The sequence below is a fragment of the Natrix helvetica genome (genome assembly GCF_964273705.1).
Source record: "Natrix helvetica genome assembly, chromosome: 2".
NCBI lineage: Eukaryota > Metazoa > Chordata > Lepidosauria > Squamata > Natricidae > Natrix > Natrix helvetica.
This window is the reverse complement of record NC_138552.1, coordinates 115,469,494-115,491,119: the sequence shown is the minus strand read 5'-3', so window position 1 is coordinate 115,491,119 and position 21,626 is coordinate 115,469,494. Positions and strand designations below refer to the sequence as shown.

General features: G+C 42.8%; 1 protein-coding gene across 1 annotated transcript in view; it reads right to left on the bottom strand.

Annotated features, from left to right (window-relative positions):
• MFAP5 (microfibril associated protein 5) overlaps positions 1-20,831 on the bottom strand; it is a 33,587-nt gene extending 12,756 nt beyond the window's left edge. Inside the window, exons 1-6 of the mRNA XM_081945706.1 lie at positions 20,647-20,831; positions 20,510-20,572; positions 18,399-18,437; positions 17,151-17,189; positions 13,853-13,876; positions 11,517-11,604 (exon numbers count right to left, since the gene is read on the bottom strand). Of these exons, the coding sequence (XP_081801832.1) occupies positions 11,517-11,604; positions 13,853-13,876; positions 17,151-17,189; positions 18,399-18,437; positions 20,510-20,570 (251 nt within the window). The 5' untranslated portion in view covers positions 20,571-20,572; positions 20,647-20,831. The remainder of the gene's footprint in view (positions 1-11,516; positions 11,605-13,852; positions 13,877-17,150; positions 17,190-18,398; positions 18,438-20,509; positions 20,573-20,646) is intronic.
• Positions 20,832-21,626: the final 795 nt, after the last annotated feature.

Sequence of the window (21,626 nt, the reverse complement as noted above, 5' to 3'; positions counted from 1 at the left end):
TGCAACCTCCTAATACCGGCCCACCCAGCTGGGTTTTGGCTCAGCCCACATTCACCTTTCTGGACCAGGGGACCACAGTGGCATTGAGCCAGGCATCAGCCTGACTTCACTCAGTATGAAGTGGATTGTGCCCTAGCCTTCCCTGTCGGGCCCAGTCTATCAGGATGGAATCAGAATGGTGCAGCAGCAAGGCCCATTAGGCTAATCCAGTACAGTGTAACAAGGACCACCATTGGGACTGCCAAGACCCAACACCCCTCCTCAGCTGCTGTTCCTCCGATTTCTTCCCACTGTCCAGATCCCCCTATCTGGGCCTTCTATCCTGGCCAGGAGTGGCTTTAATACCATTGGACACCAGCTCCAGTTCCACCACAGGCACCAGACCCGCAGCTGCTACTGGTCTTGCAACCAGTTCCATCAGCCGATCCTGCTCCACTGTTTAGAGTGACATTCACCAGGACCCCAGGAAAGTTGGCCTACTTCCTCAATTGTGTTTGGTCACACATTGATGGGGACCAATATGAGACCGATCGGGACATGATTTTGACAATTGTGGATGGCATAAATGAAGGGGAGGCAGCAGAATGGATAGCTGAACTACACAATGAAGGGGCCCCAGAGCTAGAATATGCAGATTAGTTCATCCAACTTCTCTGAGGCCAGTTCGAGGACACAGCCTACCGGCTAGAAGTTGAAACCCAGATCAAAGTGTTGAAGCAAGCAGGCTGGCCCCCGAATGACTTAGTGTGGGAATGTTGAAGGCTGGCTGGAAAACTGAGAGACTGGCCTGAATGCCTCCTCGTCTACTACTTCAAAGAGGCCCTGGACCCAGACCTCAGACAAGTGTGTGGCATCAGGTGCATTCTGAAGCATATACAAGCCTGATACAACACAGCAGTGGCCATGGATCTTGAAATCCATCCCCATCGAAAGCTGACTGCAGAGAAACCAACAAAAAAACTCCCACGCCTCTCCGATTTCAGGTGACATTTGATGGGACCACTGGAAAGCTAGCCTATTTCCTAAATTGAATCTTGGTGCATATTGACCAATATGGAGATCAATACCCTTCCAACTGAGATCTGGTTTTGGCCATAACAGAAGGGATGAATGAGAAGAGGCTTCCGAATGTGTGGCGGAACTCCATGATGAAACAGCTCCTATATTAGAAGACGCTGATGGATTAGTTCAACTGATGCGAATCTGATTTAATAATGTGGCCCAGCACGTGGAAGCAGAAGAGCAAATCCAAGGGTTGAGGCAGGCCATCCGTCCCATGAAGGAATTAGTTGGGAGTTTAGAAGACTGGCTGGAAAGTTACGGGACTGGCCAGAGCGACTCCTTGTGCACATATTCAAAGATCCCTTGATCCCAAACTGAAAAAGGCATGTGGCATCTGAGGGGTGCTGGAGTGCATCCAGAATTGGTACACTACTGCAGTTATTCTGGACAACTGAAAGTCCACCCCATCAAAAGCCTACCACCAAAAAGCCTGCCAGAAGACATCTGGGCCACCGATCCCAAATGAAGCGAGCAATAAAATGGAGCAATAAAATACTACTGGTGTGGTCAACATGAGCACAGAGCATCGGAATATTTGGCCCTGGCCCCAGTCCCACAAGCATGCACCCCAGCCACCACTGGAACAAAGAGGGCCCCACAAAAACTACCCAAAAAGAGTCATCTCACCCAGCAAATGGAAGAAGCCTCTCCCCAGCTTGAGCAGATGGTGACTGCTAGACAGTGAAACCCCTCCAGGCTCAGAGGAGGAAAAACAGTGAAGACGAACTGATGGTAAGTGCAGCCATCTGCCCCTTTGCCATCAAAGCCAAACTTACAATACCCGAGACAGGGGTAGATGGGGAGGTAGAGGCAGTTGTTGACATGGGCTGCACCCAGTACTTAATTAGCATGTCCATTGTAGAGCAGCTGGGCATATGCACAAGACCCTTAGCCCATCCCATCCATTTTGAGCAAGTTGATGGGATGTTAATTGGAGGGACCCCGGCCAAGCTAATCACTGAGTTGGTGAGGTTGCAGATAGGGTGCCATCATGAACTTCTCAGATTCATCATAGTGCCGAAAATTAATGAATCAATCATCTTGGAGCTTGCATTGCTGGACAAATGGGCACCCACCATAAAGTCGGAGTATGGCTCCTGAAAGTTAACCCTAGGCATTGGACTGCTACCCCCCCCCCCTCCTGTGAAGCCAGAAGGCCAGCCGGGGACCATCAGGCCCCTTAAGGCAGACAATCCATGTTCAACTGCCCCCTTGGTAGTCTCCAGTTCAAAGTCATGCCATTTGGCTTACAAGGGGCCTCTGCAGTTTCCATCCAATTAATCAACGAGGTGCTGCAAAGCAAGCGAATGAACCTTCAGCCTGCCGGCTGGCTTCTTTGTTCCCCCTTGCTCCCGAGACAGCCTTCTGGAATGGCAGCAGCACCACATGTGGCTGCAAGAGGAAGAGAGGCTGGGTGAGACCCAGATGCTTTCAAGCTCCCCTCGTCTCAGAAGCATTAAACTTGCACTCTCCCTTCTCTGCTAGCAGCTGCCCCTTTCTCCCTCTCCCACCTCATTGTCAGGAGATCCCGTGTGAAAAAGGGGGTGGCAGCTAGCAGAGAGTGGTTGGCATGTCAAAGCTGACTCGCTTCATTATTGCCTGCACCTGATTTCAGCTCATAGTTTGCAAAACAGAAATGGGTGGGGGTTGGTAAATGCATAGAGTGGGGGAGGGCTAAGAGATGCACAAGAGCCTTCTGCTGCCTGAGAACAGTTACCCACCAAGGTCAAGTCCTGAGAACTGTTCAAATGACACAGACTCTATCCCTCTCTCTCTATCCCTCTACCTACCTACCTACCTACCTACCTACCTACCTACCTACCTACCTACACACACACACACACTCTCTCCCTACCTACCTACTGTATTTCTCTCTCTCTCTCTATCCCTCTACCTACCTACCTACCTACCTACCTACCTACCTACCTACACACTCTCTCTCCCTACCTACCTACTGTATTTCTTTCTCTCTCTCTCTATCCCTCTACCTACCCACCTACCTACCTACTCTCTCTCCCCCTACCTATCTATTGTAATTCTCTCTCTCCTTCTATTTTTCTCTCTCTATCCCTCTGCCTACCTACCTATCTACCTACCTACCTACCTACCTACCTACACACACACTCTCTCTCCCTACCTACCTACTGTATTTCTCTCTCTCTCTCTACCCCTCTACCTACCTACCTACTCTCTCTCCCCCTACCTATCTACTGTATTTCTCTCTCTCTCTCTTTCTATTTCTCTCTCTCTATCCCTCTACCTACCTACCTACACACACTCTCTCCCTACCTACCTACTTACTGTATTTCTCTCTCTCTTTCTCTCTCTCTCTATCCCTTTATCTACCTTCCTTCCTTCCTTCCTTCCTTCCTTCCTTCCTTCCTTCCTTCCTTCCTTCCTTCGTTCGTACCTACCTACCTACCTACCTACCTACCTACCTACCTACCTACCTACCTACCTACCTACCGTATTCCTCTTTCTTTCTCTCCCTCTCTCCCTCTTAGCTATCTACCTACTTTTTTAAAAATTTGCCTCTTCAAAACCTTGGTGCATCTTATACTCCGGTGCGTCTTATATTCTGAAAAATACAGTATCTATAGTTATCTAAATATGTTGTTGGGCTTTTTTTTTTTTTTTACTTTATTATCTACATACTATAGATGTACTTTCATGGACAACTGAAAGGAGGAAATGCCTCACATGCTTTGGCCAAGAGTGTGATAGGCAACAGGCTCTTAAGGGGCTGCCACAAAGAAGAGGGGGAATGTATTTTCCAAAGAAGCAGAAGGCAAAACAAGAACAAATGGATGGAAACTGAACAAAGAGAGAAGCAACCTAAAACTAAGGAGAAACTTCCTGACAGTGAAAACAATTAACCAGTGGAACTGCTTGTCTCCAGAGGTTCTGGGTGTTTGATCACTGGAGGTTTTTAAGAAAAGACTGGACAGCCATTTCTCTGAAATGGTATAGGGTCCCCTCCAAAGTCCCTTCTAAATGTTATTCTGACACCTTTCCCAGATCCTCCATTCAGATCCAAAATGTGGCTGTGATAGTTAATCAGAGCTCTTCTGTTTTTTATGTGCAACAGCTTTAGCATTTAGGATCAGAGCTAAGTTAGTTGCTCTTCTATTAATACATAATTAAAAGGGCTCCCCTTTAGGGACCCTGCATGCTCTAATTCAGAGGTCCTCAACCTTTCTGGCACCAGGGATTGGTTTCATTGAAGACAGTATTATACCATGGACCTCTGTGTGTGTGTGTTTGAGATAGAGGGGGGGAGGGAGGGGGGAGGGCGAAGACAAGTATACAGTTTGGTAAAGAGGGACAGACAAAAGTGGTAAATTAAATAGTGGGTGGGCCGCACATGGAGTAAAATAAATGTGGGGTTGCCACTAGATGATTTTGCTCCAGTCCAGAGGAAAATCAGAATAAATACACATGGAAGATTTCACTAGAAAGGGCTTTCTTTTGCTCCAGGAGAAAATCAGAATAAAGAACTGGAAAATAGAATAGAATAGAATAGAATATTTATTTCTTAGCCGCACCCTCTCCCGAAGGACTCGGGGCGGCGTACAATAAAACATATAAAATACATATCTGGACAGGACATACATATAACAAAGACGTATATAAGACGTATACAAGGAGGAGGTAGGCTGATAGATAAAAAACAATTAAAAATCACAATATTTAAAAACCCCAATAAATAAATTCAATTAAATTACACTAATAAAAACCCGTCAGGAGCAATATAGTTAGATCATGGTTGAGCCAGGCCAGCTACTTGGAATAGGTGGGTCTTGAGCTTAACTCGGAAGGAGCGGAGGTCAGACGTAGTCCTAATATCTGGAGGGAGGTCATTCCACAGGGCTGGGCCCGCCAAAGAGAAGGCTCTACTCCTAGGCGCCGCCCCTCGACACTGTCTGGTGGACGGCACCTGGAGGAGTCCCTCTCTGTGCGAGCGAATTGGTCGCAGGGATGTATGGGGCAGAATACGATCCCGCAAGTAACTAGGTCCTGAGCCATGGAGCGCTTTAAAGATAGTTATCAAAACCTTGAAACGCACCCGATAGACCACAGGAAGCCAGTGCAGCTCGCGCAGGAAAGGTGTCACATGGGAGTACCTAGTACTCCCCATAATTACCCGCGCGGCTGCGTTCTGGACCAACTGTAGCCTCCGGGTGCATTTCAAGGGAAGCCCCATGTAGAGAGCGCTACAGTAGTCCAGGCGAGACATCACCAACGCATGAGTGACTGTGTGTAAGGCGTCCCGGTCCAGTAGGGGGCGCAATTGGCACACCAGGCGAACCTGGTGGAACGCCCCCCTTGCCACGGCTGTCACATGGTCATCCATGGACAGCCGGGCATCCAGGAGGACGCCCAAATTGCGCGCCCGCTCCACGGGGGCAAGTTGAACGCCCCCGATGGCCAAGGATGGAATTAATTGGCTGAACCGGGGAGCCGGTACCCACAGCCACTCCGTCTTGGAGGGGTTGAGTTTGAGTCGGTTGTCATCCATCCAGACCCGTACGGCTTCCACACACCGGGACATCACTTCGACGGCCTCGTTGGGGTGGTTCGGGGTGGAAATGTACAGCTGAGTATCATCAGCGTACAGATGATATCCCACCCCAAAACCACGGATGATCTCACCCAACGGCTTCATATATGTGTTGAACAGGAGTGGCGAGAGGACCGACCCCTGTGGCACCCCACACGTAAGGGGGCTTAGGGTCGACCTCTGCTCCCCTGCCAACCCACGTTGCGTCCGACCGGAAAGGTAGGAGCCGAACCACCGCAAAACGGTGCCCCGGACCCCCAGCCCCTCCAGTCGGCGCAACAGGATACCATGGTCGATGGTATCAAAAGCCGCCGAGAGGTCTAATAGGACCAGGATAGAGGAACAACCCCTATCTCTGGCCCTCCAGAGATCATCTACCAACGCGACCAAGGCCGTCTCCGTGCTGTGCCCGGGACGGAAGCCGGACTGGCGTGGATCTAGATAATCATCTTCCTCCAGATGTCGTGGAAACTGATAAGCCACCACACTCTCTACAACCTTCGCCAAGAAGGGAAGGTTGGAGACAGGACGATAATTGGCCAGCTCCATAGGGTCCAGGGAAGGCTTCTTGAGCAAGGGTCTCACCACCGCCTCTTTCAAAGAGGCCGGGAGAGACCCCTCACTCAGCGAAGCGTTCACTAGGCCCAGGAGCCAGTCACGTGTAACCTCCCAGGATGCCAGTACAAGCCAGGAGGGGCACGGGTCCAATAAACATGTGGTGGGTCGCAGTCGTCCACGCATTCTGTCCAAATCCTCGATGGCAACCAAGTCAAACTCCTCCCAGATCGATGTCTCAAGACTCGCCACGGACGTCTCCATAGGACCACTGACAGGGACCCAATCCTTCCGGATTTGAGCGATTTTATCCTGCAGGTATTTCCCAAACTCCTCTGCCCTACCCTGTAAAGGGGCCTCCCGCGGCCTCTGAAACAAGAGGGAGCGGGACACCCGAAACAGGGCGGCAGGGCGGTTCTCTGCGGATGCAATGAGAGCGGCACAATATTGACGTTTGGCCACTCTCAATGCCACAAGGTACGTCCTTAAATGGGCTTGTACCTGTGTTCGGTCAAACTCGGAACGGGTGGATCTCCAACGACTCTCTAGGCATCTCTTGCGGCGTTTCATCACCCTTAGCTCCTCGGTAAACCAAGGGGCCAGGGTGGATCGTTGCCGCCAGAGAGGCCGCAAAGGCGCCACCCGGTTCAAGGCCCCGGTAGTCGCATTATTCCACGCGACCACCAGGTCCTCTACCCGGGGGCAGGTCAGGGTTGCAGGAGGTGGCCCAAGCTCCGTCTGGAACCTATCTGGTTCCATCAGGCGCCTGGGGCGGAACCATCTAGTGTTTCCAGGTTCCGCCTCCCCGCAGCGGGGGGTAGCACCAGGGAAGTCGAGTCGGAGGAGTGAGTGATCTGACCATGACAGGGGAGTGATGGTTAAGTCCCCTCCTCCCAGATCACTCAACCACTGGCCAGAGACAAAAACAAGGTCCAGGGTGTGTCCTCCCTCGTGTGTCGGGCCCTGAATCAATTGAGTCAGGTCCATGGCTGTCATGGAAGCCATGAACTCCCGAACCCCCTCGGATGCTTCTCCCACCGATGGCAGGTTAAAATCCCCCATCACTAAGAGTTTGGGGGTCTCAACCGCCACCGATGCGATCAGCTCGAGGAGTTCAGGCAGGGCCGCTGATGTATAGCGAGGAGCCAGGTATACTATCAGCAGGCCCAACTGTCTCCCAGGGCCCCATTTCACAACAAGGGATTCACACCCGGACATCTGTGGCACAGTGGACTCCCTTGGCTCTAAATCCTCCCGGATAATCGCTGCTACCCCACCACCCCTTCCCTGGGCCCGGGGCTGGTGAAATGCTAGGTAGTCTGGTGGGCACATTTCCACGAGGGGTAAACCTCCCTCGTGGCCCAGCCAGGTCTCCGTTATTCCCGCGAGGTCCGGCTCCCCCTCCAAAATTAGATCATAGATGAGGGGGGCCTTATTAACGACGGACCTCGCATTGCATAGCAACAGCCTCAGGTCCTGGGTCTGCAGCTCCTGACCACCTAGAACGCGGGGGTTGGTACGAGCGACCGGGTGTAACCAGCATCCACGGTCTCCCAACCGACTATGAGTTCTTAATCTGTCCTCGTATCTGCCCCTCCCTACGACCGTTGAAATCAGCGAGCCCTGTAGAGGAACGATATCCTCCCCCTCCTCCTCCCTTCCGCTCCTTCTGCTCGCGACCACACCTGAAGACCTGGCTCTCTCATCGCTCCTGACCTGACCCACCCACCCCCAACCCCTGAACCCCTACCCCTAAAAGTTTTTTAAAAACAATTAACTTTTTAATTAACAATTAACAAAAAGCCTTCACAGGAAGAGACTTTTTTGTTCTGCTCTGGGAGAAAATTAGAAGACACAGAGAAATCTTCACTGGAAGAGGCTCTTTGCTTTTGCTCCAGAGGAAACCCCCAATCAAAGACCTGGAGAAGCAGAAAGAGGGTGACTGATCACCAGCTGCACTTTTCTATGGTTCAGCACAGTGATTCCCTTCTAGATTAGTCCTGTGATTTTCTGCTTCTAAGAAAGAAAGGAAAGGAAGGTGGGGGAGAAGAGACAATTCTAACTCACCCTTCCAGCAAAACAAACCAAAGATCCAGCACATTGAGGAAGTGCTGAGAAAACCATTAAAAAAAACCCCAAGAGATCAAACCAACTCAGCATAGCACAATGCCTCTGTTGGAAGGATTTTCTGGTCCATTCTAGTGGGAGAAGCCAATGATGAAAGATTCGAAGACAGCAAGCTACCGAAAAGCAGGTTTTATTACAGGAAGGCAATACAGTGACAGCAAAAGTGACTTCAGCATTCCTGCCTTGCAAGGTGGTCTTCTGGGGTCTCGAGTCTAAATTTCTACATGAGTCTAGTTTTATACATTTTTTTCTACCCTGGGCCAATGTGAATTGATAGTTCTTTCTATTTGAATTTGAATTGAATTTGAATTTATTGAATTTATAGACCGCCCCCTCTCCCCGAGGGGACTCGGGGCGGTGTACAGACAGCAAGCTAAAAACCATGTACAAAATAATAATATAAAGTATAAAAAATAATATAATATAAAGTATAAAGCAAAAAAGTATCTTCCCCATATTTTTCCAATAGAATATCTCATTATCTGACATTTTTTCACCTCTTTCTATTTCAGCGAGGCCCATAAACATTTTAGTATATTACTTTATATGTAACATAGGCCATCATTTTAAAAAGATATGCTTCATTGAATTACAATTTTCTTTCAAAGCATGTTAAATAATATATAGCATCCAAAGTGCTTTAACTTACCATTATTCATTAGAAAATTCCAGTTAGGTTATTCATATACATGTAGTCTTTGCTTAATGTTTATTCATTCAAAGTTATAAAGTACTGAACAAGAGGGACTTACAAAAGGTAAGTTCATAGTTGCAGCATCCCCAGTCATGTGATCAGGATCTGGGGGTTTGGCAACCAGCTTGAAATTATGACATTGCAATGTCCCATGGTCACATGATCATCCTTTGCAATATTGTGTTAGATATCTGTCCAGGGCTTCCCTTCCTGCCTCAAGAGGTACCTCTTTTGTCCAGTTTCTATTTTGGGAGATAATCCTATCGGGGGCAAGGCCAAGAGTTCCTGTGGCTACCTGATTTCTATTTTTTGGAAATAATCCCCTCCGAGGCAGGGAATTTCTATCATTTATAGACTCTATATTGTCTGAGTTCTCGGTGGCTTTCTTCAGGGTGAACGCTGAGCCTGTTTGTTTATCCAGCCTTGCAACACTTTACCAGGTGATAAGTGCTCTTGGCTGAATGCCCAGACATCTAGTTAAGCTCCTTAGACTTTCCCCTGCTGCTTGAGGGAAAGGAAAAACAGCAAGAAGTGTTGGTTTATTATTCTATTGTGTTTGCTTGCTTTTCTGGTGTTAAAAATATGGTAAAGATATGATAAAAATATGGGAGCTTCGCCCGGGTGGAGGGGCACCAAGTTAAATCTTCTGACGCCTCTTTGCAAAGAAACCCAGAGCATACAGTCACTCAGCTTGCAAAGCTCCAAGCAGTGAAAGCTCTTTAAGAACACACACACACTAAACCACGAAAAGCAAATGGGATGTTGCAAAAACACATAAGGTATTCTCGGGCATTGAAACAAAAGCAAAAAAGTCCAATTGAAGTGAGCCGAGCAGTCTTGGAAAAGGTGCAGACAAGAGAGAGATTCCCTCGGAGACCCAGAGCTTAAGGTGACATTCCGCCACACACAAACATTGACCATCAGCTATTTCTTACTTCTGCTTAGGGCAAATGAGACTAAGACTGACCATCAGCTGTTTCTTAGCTCAGCTGAGGCATGGGAATCCACTCTGCCACACGAATCAGCTGAGCTAACACAGAATATAGGAGAGGGGAGGCAGGTGGGTGGGCAGGTAGGGAGGGGAGGGGGGGGTCAATCAAATTCCAATCACTTGGAATACTGTATCTAGTTTTGGTTGCCATGATGTAAAAAGGTGTTGAGACTCTAGAAAAAGTGCAGAGAAGAACAACAAAGATGATTAGGGGACTGCTGGAGGCTAAGACATATGAAGACTGGTTACAGGAACTGGGTATGTCTAGTTTAATGAAAAGAGGGACTAGGAGAGACATGTTAGCTGTGTTCCAATATTTCAGGGGACGCCACAAAGATGAGGGAGTCAAGCTATTCTCCAAAGCACCTGAGGGTAGGACAAGAAGCAATGGGTGGAAAGTAATCAAGGAGAGAAGCAACTTAGAACTAAGGAGAAATTTCCTGACAGAACAATTAATCAGTGGAACAACTTGCCTCCAGAAGTTGTGAATGCTCCAACACTGGAAATTTTAAAGAAGATGTTGGATAACCATTTGTCTGAAGTGGTGTAAGGTTGTCTGCCCAAGCAGGGGGTTGGATTAGAAGACCTCCAAGGTCCCTTCCAGCTGTGTTATTCTATTCTACTCTATTCTGTTCTGTTCTGTATTGGGGCTAAGAGTGAACTGAATTGAGTTGGATATGCAGAAGGTAAAGAAGAAGTCCATTCACACAATCCCATCCCTTTATCTCCCAGTTTCCAGACTTTCAATAGAAGTTCTCCACCCAATCTGGGACCCTTCTGTGTTTGGCTACTGGATCATGCAAGGATATACTGGCATTTGAGCAAAGGAAAGTACAGTTTTGCTTCAGACTTCCAGGTAAACATATGAAGACTCAGGAAGCAGAGAGAAGAACTAAATGCACAAAACAGTTCTCTATGCAGGTGCTTAAGCAATCAGTTGAATACTTGACCTCAGTTACAATTAAATCCTAATGCTTAGCTCCATTCTTTGCCTCAGATCCCTATTTTTTATAAGCTATAACAATTTACCTAGATTTACAGATTCAATAAAGGGAATCAGTTCAGCAATTTTTAATTTTAAAACCATTTCTCAAGATAATAAAAAATCAACTTCATATTCAGAGCTTTCAGTGTGTGTGTGTGTGTGTGTACGAAGATACAGTTAATATCTCACCCATCTTAACTGTTGAAAAATGAACAATTTGAACTTTGGAGTGTAGGGATAGCAAACCTTTAAGACTTATATCTGCAGAAAATGTCTACATAAAAATGAACAGCCAGTTCTACCTAAGTTCTTTTAAAAATGGTATATGTTTGGGAGAAGAATTTTGCCTATCAACAATATCCCATTAACTCTTTCTTGTTACCTCATTATTTTGTTCATAGGAATTAAAAACAATCAGATTCACTAATTTGCCAAAACTACCATGCAACACAAAATAGCATCAAACCTACTTTTCATAATTTAATCTAAAACAGTATGTTATTTTTTCTTAACAAATAATATGCTTAGATTTTTCTCCTACCTTGTGACACACAAATAACTGATGCACTGCTTCACAGGCTTGTGAACAGAGTACAGACGTGTGCAAGGAAACTGCTCTTCACGGCATTCTGGGAGCAAACCACAATTCCAATAAATGATCTCAATCACATAAAAATGCCTCAAAAATGGTTGCCAGATAATATTACAATCGCATTAAATATTTGCAATCCACCATGTTTAAATAAACTGGAACCAATTTACACAAGTGTGATTTTTATTTGCACGCTGAAATTGTAACCTGTTACTTAAAACGAACAAAAGTTTATTTTAAATAAAACAAACAAATACTGAGTGGAGGCATCTTCAAAAAAAAAAAGGGGGGGGGGGTTGTAGATCCTGGAAACTACAGACCAAGCAGCATGAGACCAATACCTGGGAAGATCCTGAAAAAGATAACCAAGCATTTCACTAATTTAGTCACTTTATCAAAGAAGGCAATAAGGTTTGTTTGGCATGATCTGTTTTTAACAAACACATAACATAACAAAACCATTTTAGGAATCATCCTGTTCATTTCTAGGTGCTCATAAATACTCTGCTTAATGATCATTACCAGGATTTTCCTGGCTATTGATCTCAAGATGATTGGTCTGTAGTATATGTTGAACAAAGACATAACCTTGTTAGAGTTGACAAAAACAATAAAAAGGCAAAAAATAATAAAACGTCAGGTCCTGATGGATTACCATCTGAAATATATAAAGAGCTGCAAGACCTTCTAGGGCCAATACTATTAGACATTTTCAGTTCAGTATTAAAAGAGGCAAAGATGCCGGCATCGTGGGAAGAAGCAAATATTACACTTATCCATAAGGAGAACTCTGATCTGATGCTAACCAAAAACTATAGACTCACTTCTTTGTTAAATTCAGACTTCAGGAGAACTGCGTGCCTCTACTACCTCAGGATTTTTTAGGCTTTTAACCCTCGCTTAACTCTGCTCGAGCGATAATAAAAAGCCTAAAAAGTCAGACTAGATGAGGCATGCAGTTCTCCTGCCTCATAGTAGAGGGCGCTTTTTAGAGGCTTTTTTAAACAGGCAATCATTCACAGTGAGGCAGCAGCTAGCTAGCCTCGCCTCAGCACTCGCCTTTTCCCGTTTACATTTTTTTCCTTTTCATGATGAAAGTGGTGAGGCTGTGCCTCCCCTGCCTCCCCTGACTGCACGTCACTGCTTGTTAGTTAGGGTCCAACGCTCAAGATGTCAAGACCCTTCTGAATCTTCACTCTATCTTCCAAAGTGTTAGCAATTCCCCCCAACTTGATGTCATCTACAAATTTGATGTGCTCTTCTTCTACCCTCACATCATAAATGATATTGAAGAGCACTATCCCTAAAACAGAACCAGAGTTACCCCCCTGCATACTTCCCTCCATGTAGATATAATTCCATTGATGACTACACACTGAATGTGGTTGGTCAGCCAGTTAAAAATCCATCAGGTGGTGATGCTATTTATCCCACATTTTTCTAGCTGACCAAGAATAGACTGTTGGCCTACTTTGCAAATGCCTTACTGAAGTCTAAGTATAGTACATTCACAGCATTTCACTGATTTAGTCACTTTATCAAAGAAAGCAATAAGGTTTGTCTGGCGTGATTTGTTTTTTAACCAAGACATAATAAAACAAAAGCCTTTTAGGAATCATCCTATTTATTTCTAGGTGCTCATAAATACTCTGCTTAATGACCATTACCAGGATTTTCCTGGCTATTTATGTCAAGCTGATTGGTCTGTAGTTTCCTGAATCCATTTTTTTTACTCTTTTGAAGATTAGAACCACAAATTGCCCTTCCTGTCGATATCGTATTTGTAATGTATTTGGAAAGAAATGGCAAATTTTGTTCCAAACTGATTTTAGAGAAAGTTAAAATAAAATTTCACTCTGATCACCCCATATTGAACTTACAGGGATATTGTTGCCATTGTTAGCTATTCTTAGGCATCCGAACATGCTGATTTTATTTTTATGTAACGATAATTTTTGTAACAAAAATGTTATAAACATAACTAGTAAATGATGTGTTTCCTTTAAAAAAGGTAGATGAATTAAACATACCCTATTAAATTATAGAATAAATGTTTGAATTGCCACAAGTCATTTTTGTTCAAGAAACTGCCCAATGTCACTTGTTGAGATGATAAGACATAGGCAGGCAGGCAGGCAAACAGAAGCAGACAGACAGACAGATGATACATAGATGTAGGAGAGAGAGGGGGGGAGGGAGGGAGGGAGAGGGATACTTCAGCTTTAGAAGGAAAATCATATGACTTTCATGGGATACCAAGGAAGAAGTGATAAAAATAAACTTACCAGGAGATGTTGGACGAATATCAACTGGAACAAAAAAGGGAGAATTATAAAATTAAATTCATATTGATATAAAATGCTATTTACTTCAAATGCTGTCAGCTCAGTGAGCCAGGTGGATGCATCCATAATAACACCAGGAAGGGACCTCATTTTGAGGGAGACTTTTTGGGGGGCAAATAAATCAAATACATTAAAACAAATGCCAAAACTGAAAGAATCCTGCCAAATATTTAAATATTTATTGATTATTCAGTTTATAATGGAAAAATATAGTAAGCATCTCAATGTTATTTATCAATCAGTTCAAACAAAATACAATGAATATTTAGCAGCACAAACTGCTGAGGATATTTTGCAACTGGGTAACCTTGCCTGGGATATTAGTAAAATTACATTTAATTATTAATTATATGGAAGTTTATTATTAAAATTAATTAAAATTAAATTAATTAAAATTAAGTAAGTAAAAGTAATTAAATTTATAATTTAATCAATTAATTAATTTAAGTAAGTAAAATAATTCAAATTAAATTAATTAATTAAGATTAAAATTACATTAAATTCTTATCGATATAAAATGCTATTCACTTCAAATATTGTCAGCTCAGTGAACCAGGTGGATGCATCCATAATATCACCGGGAATGGACCTCAGTTGGAGGAAGACTAGAGAGTTAAATCTAGAAATCAATGCGAAAGCTGGGCTATATATTATATTTTAAGGTGATTTCACAGATATTCAATGTATATTTCTATACCATAGAGATAACATATTCTAAATTAATGTGTTTAATTTAAATTTCAAATGTAGAAATAACGTTTCATGTTCAAAGTCTAAATTCATAACCTAAATGTGAATTGACGAGTTACCCTAGCTTTGTTCCTCTTCTCCCACTAGATGACAACAGGCAGCAGGAAAACACCCTACAGTTATTCTTCCTTATTATGTACTGGCGCTGGACAGAGGGGAGAGGGGAGTTGACAGATGGGCAGGTCAGCAGGTTTAACTACTGTATTTGTTAAAATTTGTTTCAGGTTCTGACTGACTAAAAGTGATAGATGCCTTGTGGTGGCAGTGTGGTGAAGTGAGGGGAGCTTCAGTTTTTGCCTGACTATCTTTCTGAGAAACCTACACAGACCTTTTGCCCAGACATAGGAATGACCTTTTAATCATTTCCTGAGCATGCAACCACATATATCTCAAACTCTACCACAGTTGAGACAGTGCAAGGGCAGCTTAAAGTGCTACACACTGGAAATGATATTTTGTTGTGCATCAGAGTGTCACTTTGGTACTGACAATTTTGTGGCTGAATTCCCATGGGGCAATCTCTTCAATCTGATTCTCAGGCCTATTTTGGCTGCAGGGGAGAGCTGGCACTTCTATATTCTTTTTTATATAGATTGGTCAACTGGATCATCTGTAGACTTTGGAATTGACCCTATGTGTGCTGCATGTGCCAGGCTTAACAAATGTAGGATTAGAAGGATTCATTTGTTGTGCTCCTATAGTAGTGATGATGAACCTATAACAAACATGTCAAAGATACCATGCAATAACATTTTGGATGACACACAAGTGTTCACTAACTCCCAACAATACCATTCTCAAAAGCATGTCCTGTTCTTATGTGATTTTCCGAGGCTGTAGAGACCTCAAGAGAATGGATCTACTCTGGAGCAATCTTGAGAGCCTCCAAAAATTACGCAAGAATGGGGCATGATTTGCCTCATTTCCAGAGGCTGAAGGGGTCACAGAAGAGCATTCTCTGAAACCACTTCAACGAAGGTCTCATGCCACCAATAGCAGCCTAGGGTAGGCCAGAGAGGTATGTCAACAGGAAAGGACAAGGTCTAAAGATAAGCAGTACATGGCAGGTTCTTGAGAGCACTGGGCTGTGGACAATCATGCCATTCCCCATGAATCACTTCCCTTGGGAACAGTATAAGGTGGTTTTTTGGGGCAGGGGGTTCAGCTGTGGCACTAGTGGTGAAATTGAGGCTTGAGCCCCTCTTCAGGCACAATTTCAGCACTGCCAAGTACCATTTTTCAAGATGGCCTAGATGGAGGTGAGGGGAGATAGAGAATTGTTTCTCTTTTGTTCAGGGGTACTGGGTGACACGCCAGCAGAGTCAAGCTGGAATTTTCTGAATTTTTGACACGCTGAGCCCAAAAGGTTTTCTATCAAGTTTGTATAGCTTGCCTTCTTAGGGAAACCTCATCCCAATTCCTCAGACCTGAACTGATGTTTTTAGAGTTTACAGCTCCTGCTAAAACCTTCACAATTGATCTCCATTTCTCAAACTGCAGCTCTTCAGCAGCTGCATAGTGGCTACTATTTGGATGGCAACTAGCTGGCAGCAAAAAATACTCAGACCTTAAAGTTGTTTCTGTGGTTTAAAAAATGCAATATATGGAGTAACCAGATTGTTGTCCATTCGGCAGAGCTGGAATTTCAGCTGAGGAAACTATCAATCACAGTTATTAGAAAGTTGCATGCTAAGCAGTATGGACAAAACAGTATAGCAAAAGAGGTGTGTGGATGTGGCCATTCACTGCACCATAAGTCATCTCTGTGAGCTTGTCATGGAATCTGTTATTAGGACAACTGGTGGCTGGCAAGCACAATGGGGGTGGGGGATTAATGATGAAGCAGCGCAAAGCATTGCTCACCCCCCCCCCCCCCGTCATCTATAACAGCCAGCCCCAGAAAGGAGAGTTTGTCTATAGTGTAACAAATAACAGGCATTTGGGAAGTGGGCAGTTGTGTTGTACACTGGAGCATCAAACTGAGTAACCTCTTTTCACAAACTGTCAACTATTTTTAACTGGGTTATAGGTAAGATTTTTTTTAAAGTATCCTGGTGAACAAGTGACAGACCTAGGAAAGAGATTAGTCAGAGTTGTGCTCTTTTGATGTACCACACTGCCTCTCCAGCACTTCTCATTTGTAAGTTGAGCTGATGATTCTGTCAAGGCCAGATCTTCAAAACAGAGCTCCACTTGAATAACTGGCAGGTATAGGGGAAGATGCAGGCATGAGTGACCCAGACTTCATTAAACTTGAATCTTCATCACTGGAGGCTTTTAAGAAGAGATTGGACAGCCACTTATCTGGAATGGTAGGATCTTCTGCTTTGCAGGGAGTTGGACTAGAAGATTTTCAAGGTCCTTCCAACTCTGTTATTCTGTAATCTTGTTAAACTGCATACTTTGGAAGCCATACATGTAGTAAATGCAGTACATGAGTCAGTCCTGATGCTTACCATGGATGTAGAAAAAAATAGGAAGAACTCACCTAAGTCATTGTCTGGATCTGTGTGTGATTCCAGAGGCCCTGAAACAAGAGGCAATGGGCTTGGAGTCATCTGTTGCACAGTATGCAATAATACAGCAGTGACAGTAATGAACATCTGACTAGCACGTTAGCATATTTAGAGGTAAGTCAGATGTGCTGATGAAATCTTATTCCCATTTTCATTTTATTGCCCTTAGGAAAGCTCTACTTTTTAAATTCTGAAATATATCTAGAATATTCATGCTTTTGTATTGCAAGTGACTCCTGGTCTGAATGAGAAAAATAGAATAAATAAAGACAGCAGGAAAGGAAGAAATTAAAAGAAAAAAGGAGTGGAGCAAGAGAGGAATTGATATCTTCCCCAAACCATGTATGCCAAGACCCTTTGGAAGAACCTATGATATAAGTGATGTAAAGATTTGCATTGCAAATATGCCTTTGGGCAGGCTGTTAAAAGAATAAGTGACCTTAACCACAATTTGTGAATAACAATTCAGAAAAATGAAAAAGAGAACAAAGCTTTTAATCACTTGAATCATTAAGCTATGCAGTGCAGTTACAAGAGGATAAAGTGGATTAAGAAATGAATTATGAAACCTGGAGAGAAAAAAATGAGATCATCCTCCAGCTAAGCCTGATTGAAATCAGAAATTTAGTAGCAATTTTCAACCCAAAATTCAATTGCTAGGGAAAAGCTTTCATCTTTAACAGTTTGACCAACTTCAGTTCAGACCTCCAACTGTATGAATTGTAGAAAACAGAACAGATAGTACAAGAGAATATAGAGTAGCTGCCCCTATTTTCAACTCTCAGCTCCGAACGAATCTATGGATTTACAATGAAGCCAAACCCATAATTCTTCAGAATGAAGGATTCAGTTATTTGAATCATTTTTTTTTAAAGTGTGGTGTGTGTGTGTGTGTGTGTCTTTGAGGCAGTCTTGATTCCTGGTGATTGCCTAGATTAGTGCCTGAAGCTTTCTTGGCAACTTTTTCAGAAATGGCTTTGCCATTGCCTCTTTCCTGGGGCTGGGAGAAAGTGACTGACCTAAGATCACCCAGCTGGATTTGTGCCTCCAGCAGGACAAATACTCCTAGTCTCTAGATTTCTAGCTTGATGCCTTGGTCACTATATCAAAATATCTACATTATATCAAACAAGTTAATATATTATGTATAAAACTAGGTCAGAATTTTCATACAGTCACACATCAACTTAAGCATTACTACAAAATCAATCAAAATGTACCTGTTGTTGTTTGAGCAACAACTCCCAGCAAAAGCCACTCTAAATAGAAAGAAAAAAGTTATTTCTTATTTGTATACATAAACATAAAATAATTGTTACAAAAAAGCCATGGTTCCTTTCCCCTACTTTTTGGGTTATAGAACTACATTAATTTTGTATAGTTTAACTTTCAAGGTAAACTGTAGGATTTGGTTCACGGAGCTGCAAGGAACAACATCTATTCCAAGATACCTAGAAAATATCACAGTTAAAGCTAGATATGACATAGATAGACTGGACTGGATCTTATAATTTATTTTTTCTTTACATTAAAATATATGTAAGGAGGAGGATGCGCTTGCTCATTTTATGAGGGGAAAAGCATAGTGGGAAGATGTGTTAGTTCTCTCCACTTTGATACTTGCAAAAGAAGGAAAGTGGTCAAGGATCATGACCACAATATACAATGATGCAAAAGACATAATTTTCTTGTTAATAAATGTTTGATGGCCATATACTTATGAGAATAAATTTCTCTAATCAAAGTTAGCATTACTGCAGAGTAAAATAGCTAACTCTCTTCTCCCTATCTCAGTAATAGTTGCCAAACATAAAAGTCCCCATATTTATGTTGAATTCTGAAGAAAAAGCAAATTTTGAATTGTGCAACAATTTTGTGTTAGGTGATGTGGCTCAATACTGAATAGAAGCAGAGGTGGGAGCAATTTGAAATGTTCATATTTGGCCAATAGAAGCAGGCTTGTAGGTTCTGGGGTGCTATAATTTCTTTGGACTATCTGCCGGTGTGCTTTTTCCCCAGCTCAAATGTCATAATCTACACTTTTAAAAATAAATATTTATTAAAAACACCAAAGAATTCGCAGCTCCAAAAAAACAAAAACAAAATATGAATTCAGCAAAGATATCCTGGAAACTATTACTCCTCAGAAAAGACATTTTGATGGGCATGTGTAGGCACTACTCATCCTGTATAGGGTGAAATTATAAAGCAGAATTCTGATGAGAATTCAGGGACAAACAAAAACCACAGCTATATATTGTTTTATATCAGTTTAATCATCATATGTTCTTGCATGAATAATTAGAGTTGTTACTGGGTGATAAATCTAAGCATTTTCTGTTTGAAATTTCCAGCCATCCCATAGAACAGGTCTCAATGATTCCTTAGAAAAAAAATGCTTAAAATAAATATTATACTGAAAGCTCATATACAGTTAATTTAAAGTAGGTCTATGGATATAATCATTAATATCTGAGACCATGAGTGAAGCAATAGAGACAACACAAGGAAGATTTACACATAATATTAAACCATGGTTTATTTACTATGATTTTTGAATAACCTAGCATTGGGATAACAAGCTTGTTAATGCATTAAGCATGTTTTATAAACCACAATATCATGGCTTACACAAAGTACTAAGTCAAATCAAACAAGGCACATTATGACAAACTTAACTTGTGAACTCAGCCACAGTTATAATGTAAAGATACAAGTTCACAGCCACGCAGGACCCCAACTCAGTTGCCACTAGATTCCTTTTCCCTACAGAATCTGTTGGGAGAAGTTAATGTATATCATTTGTAAGATGCAAATAACAAAGAGAGCTTTTTTCTTGAAATCTGAATAACTGCTGATTGTTTCATTTCCGTATGTAACAAAATAAATAGTAACTGATAATTCATTTGCACAATATACTGAGTTGTAGGGTGGCTTCTCTGATTTGGTATGAACACACACTATATAAGCTCACAAGTTTATCTAAGGAAGATTGGGGCTCTTGCAGGTAAGGCTCAGGCTGTGTAAACATTTTGCCTCCTTCACATTTTGTGCAGGGAAGTGGAGAGATGATATAATAGTCCACGTGGATTTTCCAATCTTTCAATCCATCATTTTTCCTACCATAGAAAATACACTAAAGAGAAAAGGAAAGACAGCTGCTCCATAATCTGTAGTTTAGTAATTCTACAAATCTTGCCTCTGGAGGTAGTCGAATTAAATACATGCATACATACATACGCACGCACGCACGCACACACATACACATCATTGGCTAACACAAATTTAATGTGGATCAGAAGAAGTACTTTGCCAGTGTTACATTACTCACCAGATGGTAGGACAACAATAACCAGGAGGCACAGCAACATCTGAGTTCCACAGGCCACCATCCCTGCAAAGTGAGAAAGAAAGACAATAAATGGAAGTTACTTACGTACATCTTACATATCCTTCCCTTTCACTCACTGATGTACAGCAGCAACTGAAGGTTCCTTAATCTCGCTTCTCAACTGCTCAGCTGTTCTATCTGAAAACCAAATAATTTGAGTTCTTTTCCATCCTTATCTCCTATCCATTTATTTTCTGATTTTTGTTGTTAATTATCTGCATCATTTCCTACAAAAATCATCCTCTGTTTTTGGGACACAACCCTCTCCACTCACTGCTGTCCATGGACTCTGCTTCTTTTCACTGCAGATGTGTTTCTTTCCTCTTCAACTAATCCCCTATTTTGGCCAGAGTTCCTAACCACTCCCAAATGTTTTCATTTGGCTTGTCTTCAAATTTTAATTAAGAAAAGTTAGAAAGCTTCAATATCATCATCCCAATGGAATGAGGAGAAAAGTGTGGGGGGAGGAATCTTTCCTACCATGATATCATTCCAGAATGTATTGTAACTGCAAAGACTTCAGCGCCTCCTATTCCCACTGGATGAAAAATAGACAGGAATGGAGTCTTTCTGTCTCCCTGACATGCATGTCCTGGTTCACCCTGCTCTTGGAACAATAAAGAAGCATTTGTTTTTCCAGGAAAATTCTCTCCTATACAACATGACCTTTTCCTGAGAAAACATACAAATAAACCATAACTGGTCTTAAGACAGGAGAAGAAGCCATGCCTAAGCAGTGGACCAAAAAGACAAATAAAATGTTAATAATTTTAATCATAATTAGTATTTTAGTTTCACAGAGACCACTATTGGAAATTTCCATCTTAGGGACCAACATGTTTTGGGATCAGAGAATTATTCTTTCCATCTTGATATTCACATTATTTGCTTGTTTTGGGTTTTTTAAAGAAAAAATATACGCACTAGAATGGAATGGAGCTGGAAGGAACCTTGGAGGTCTTCTAGTCAAGCCCCCTGCTCAAGCAGGAAAACCTATACCATTTCAGATAAGCGACTGTCTAGTGTCTCCTTACAAATCTCTAGTGATGGAGCACCC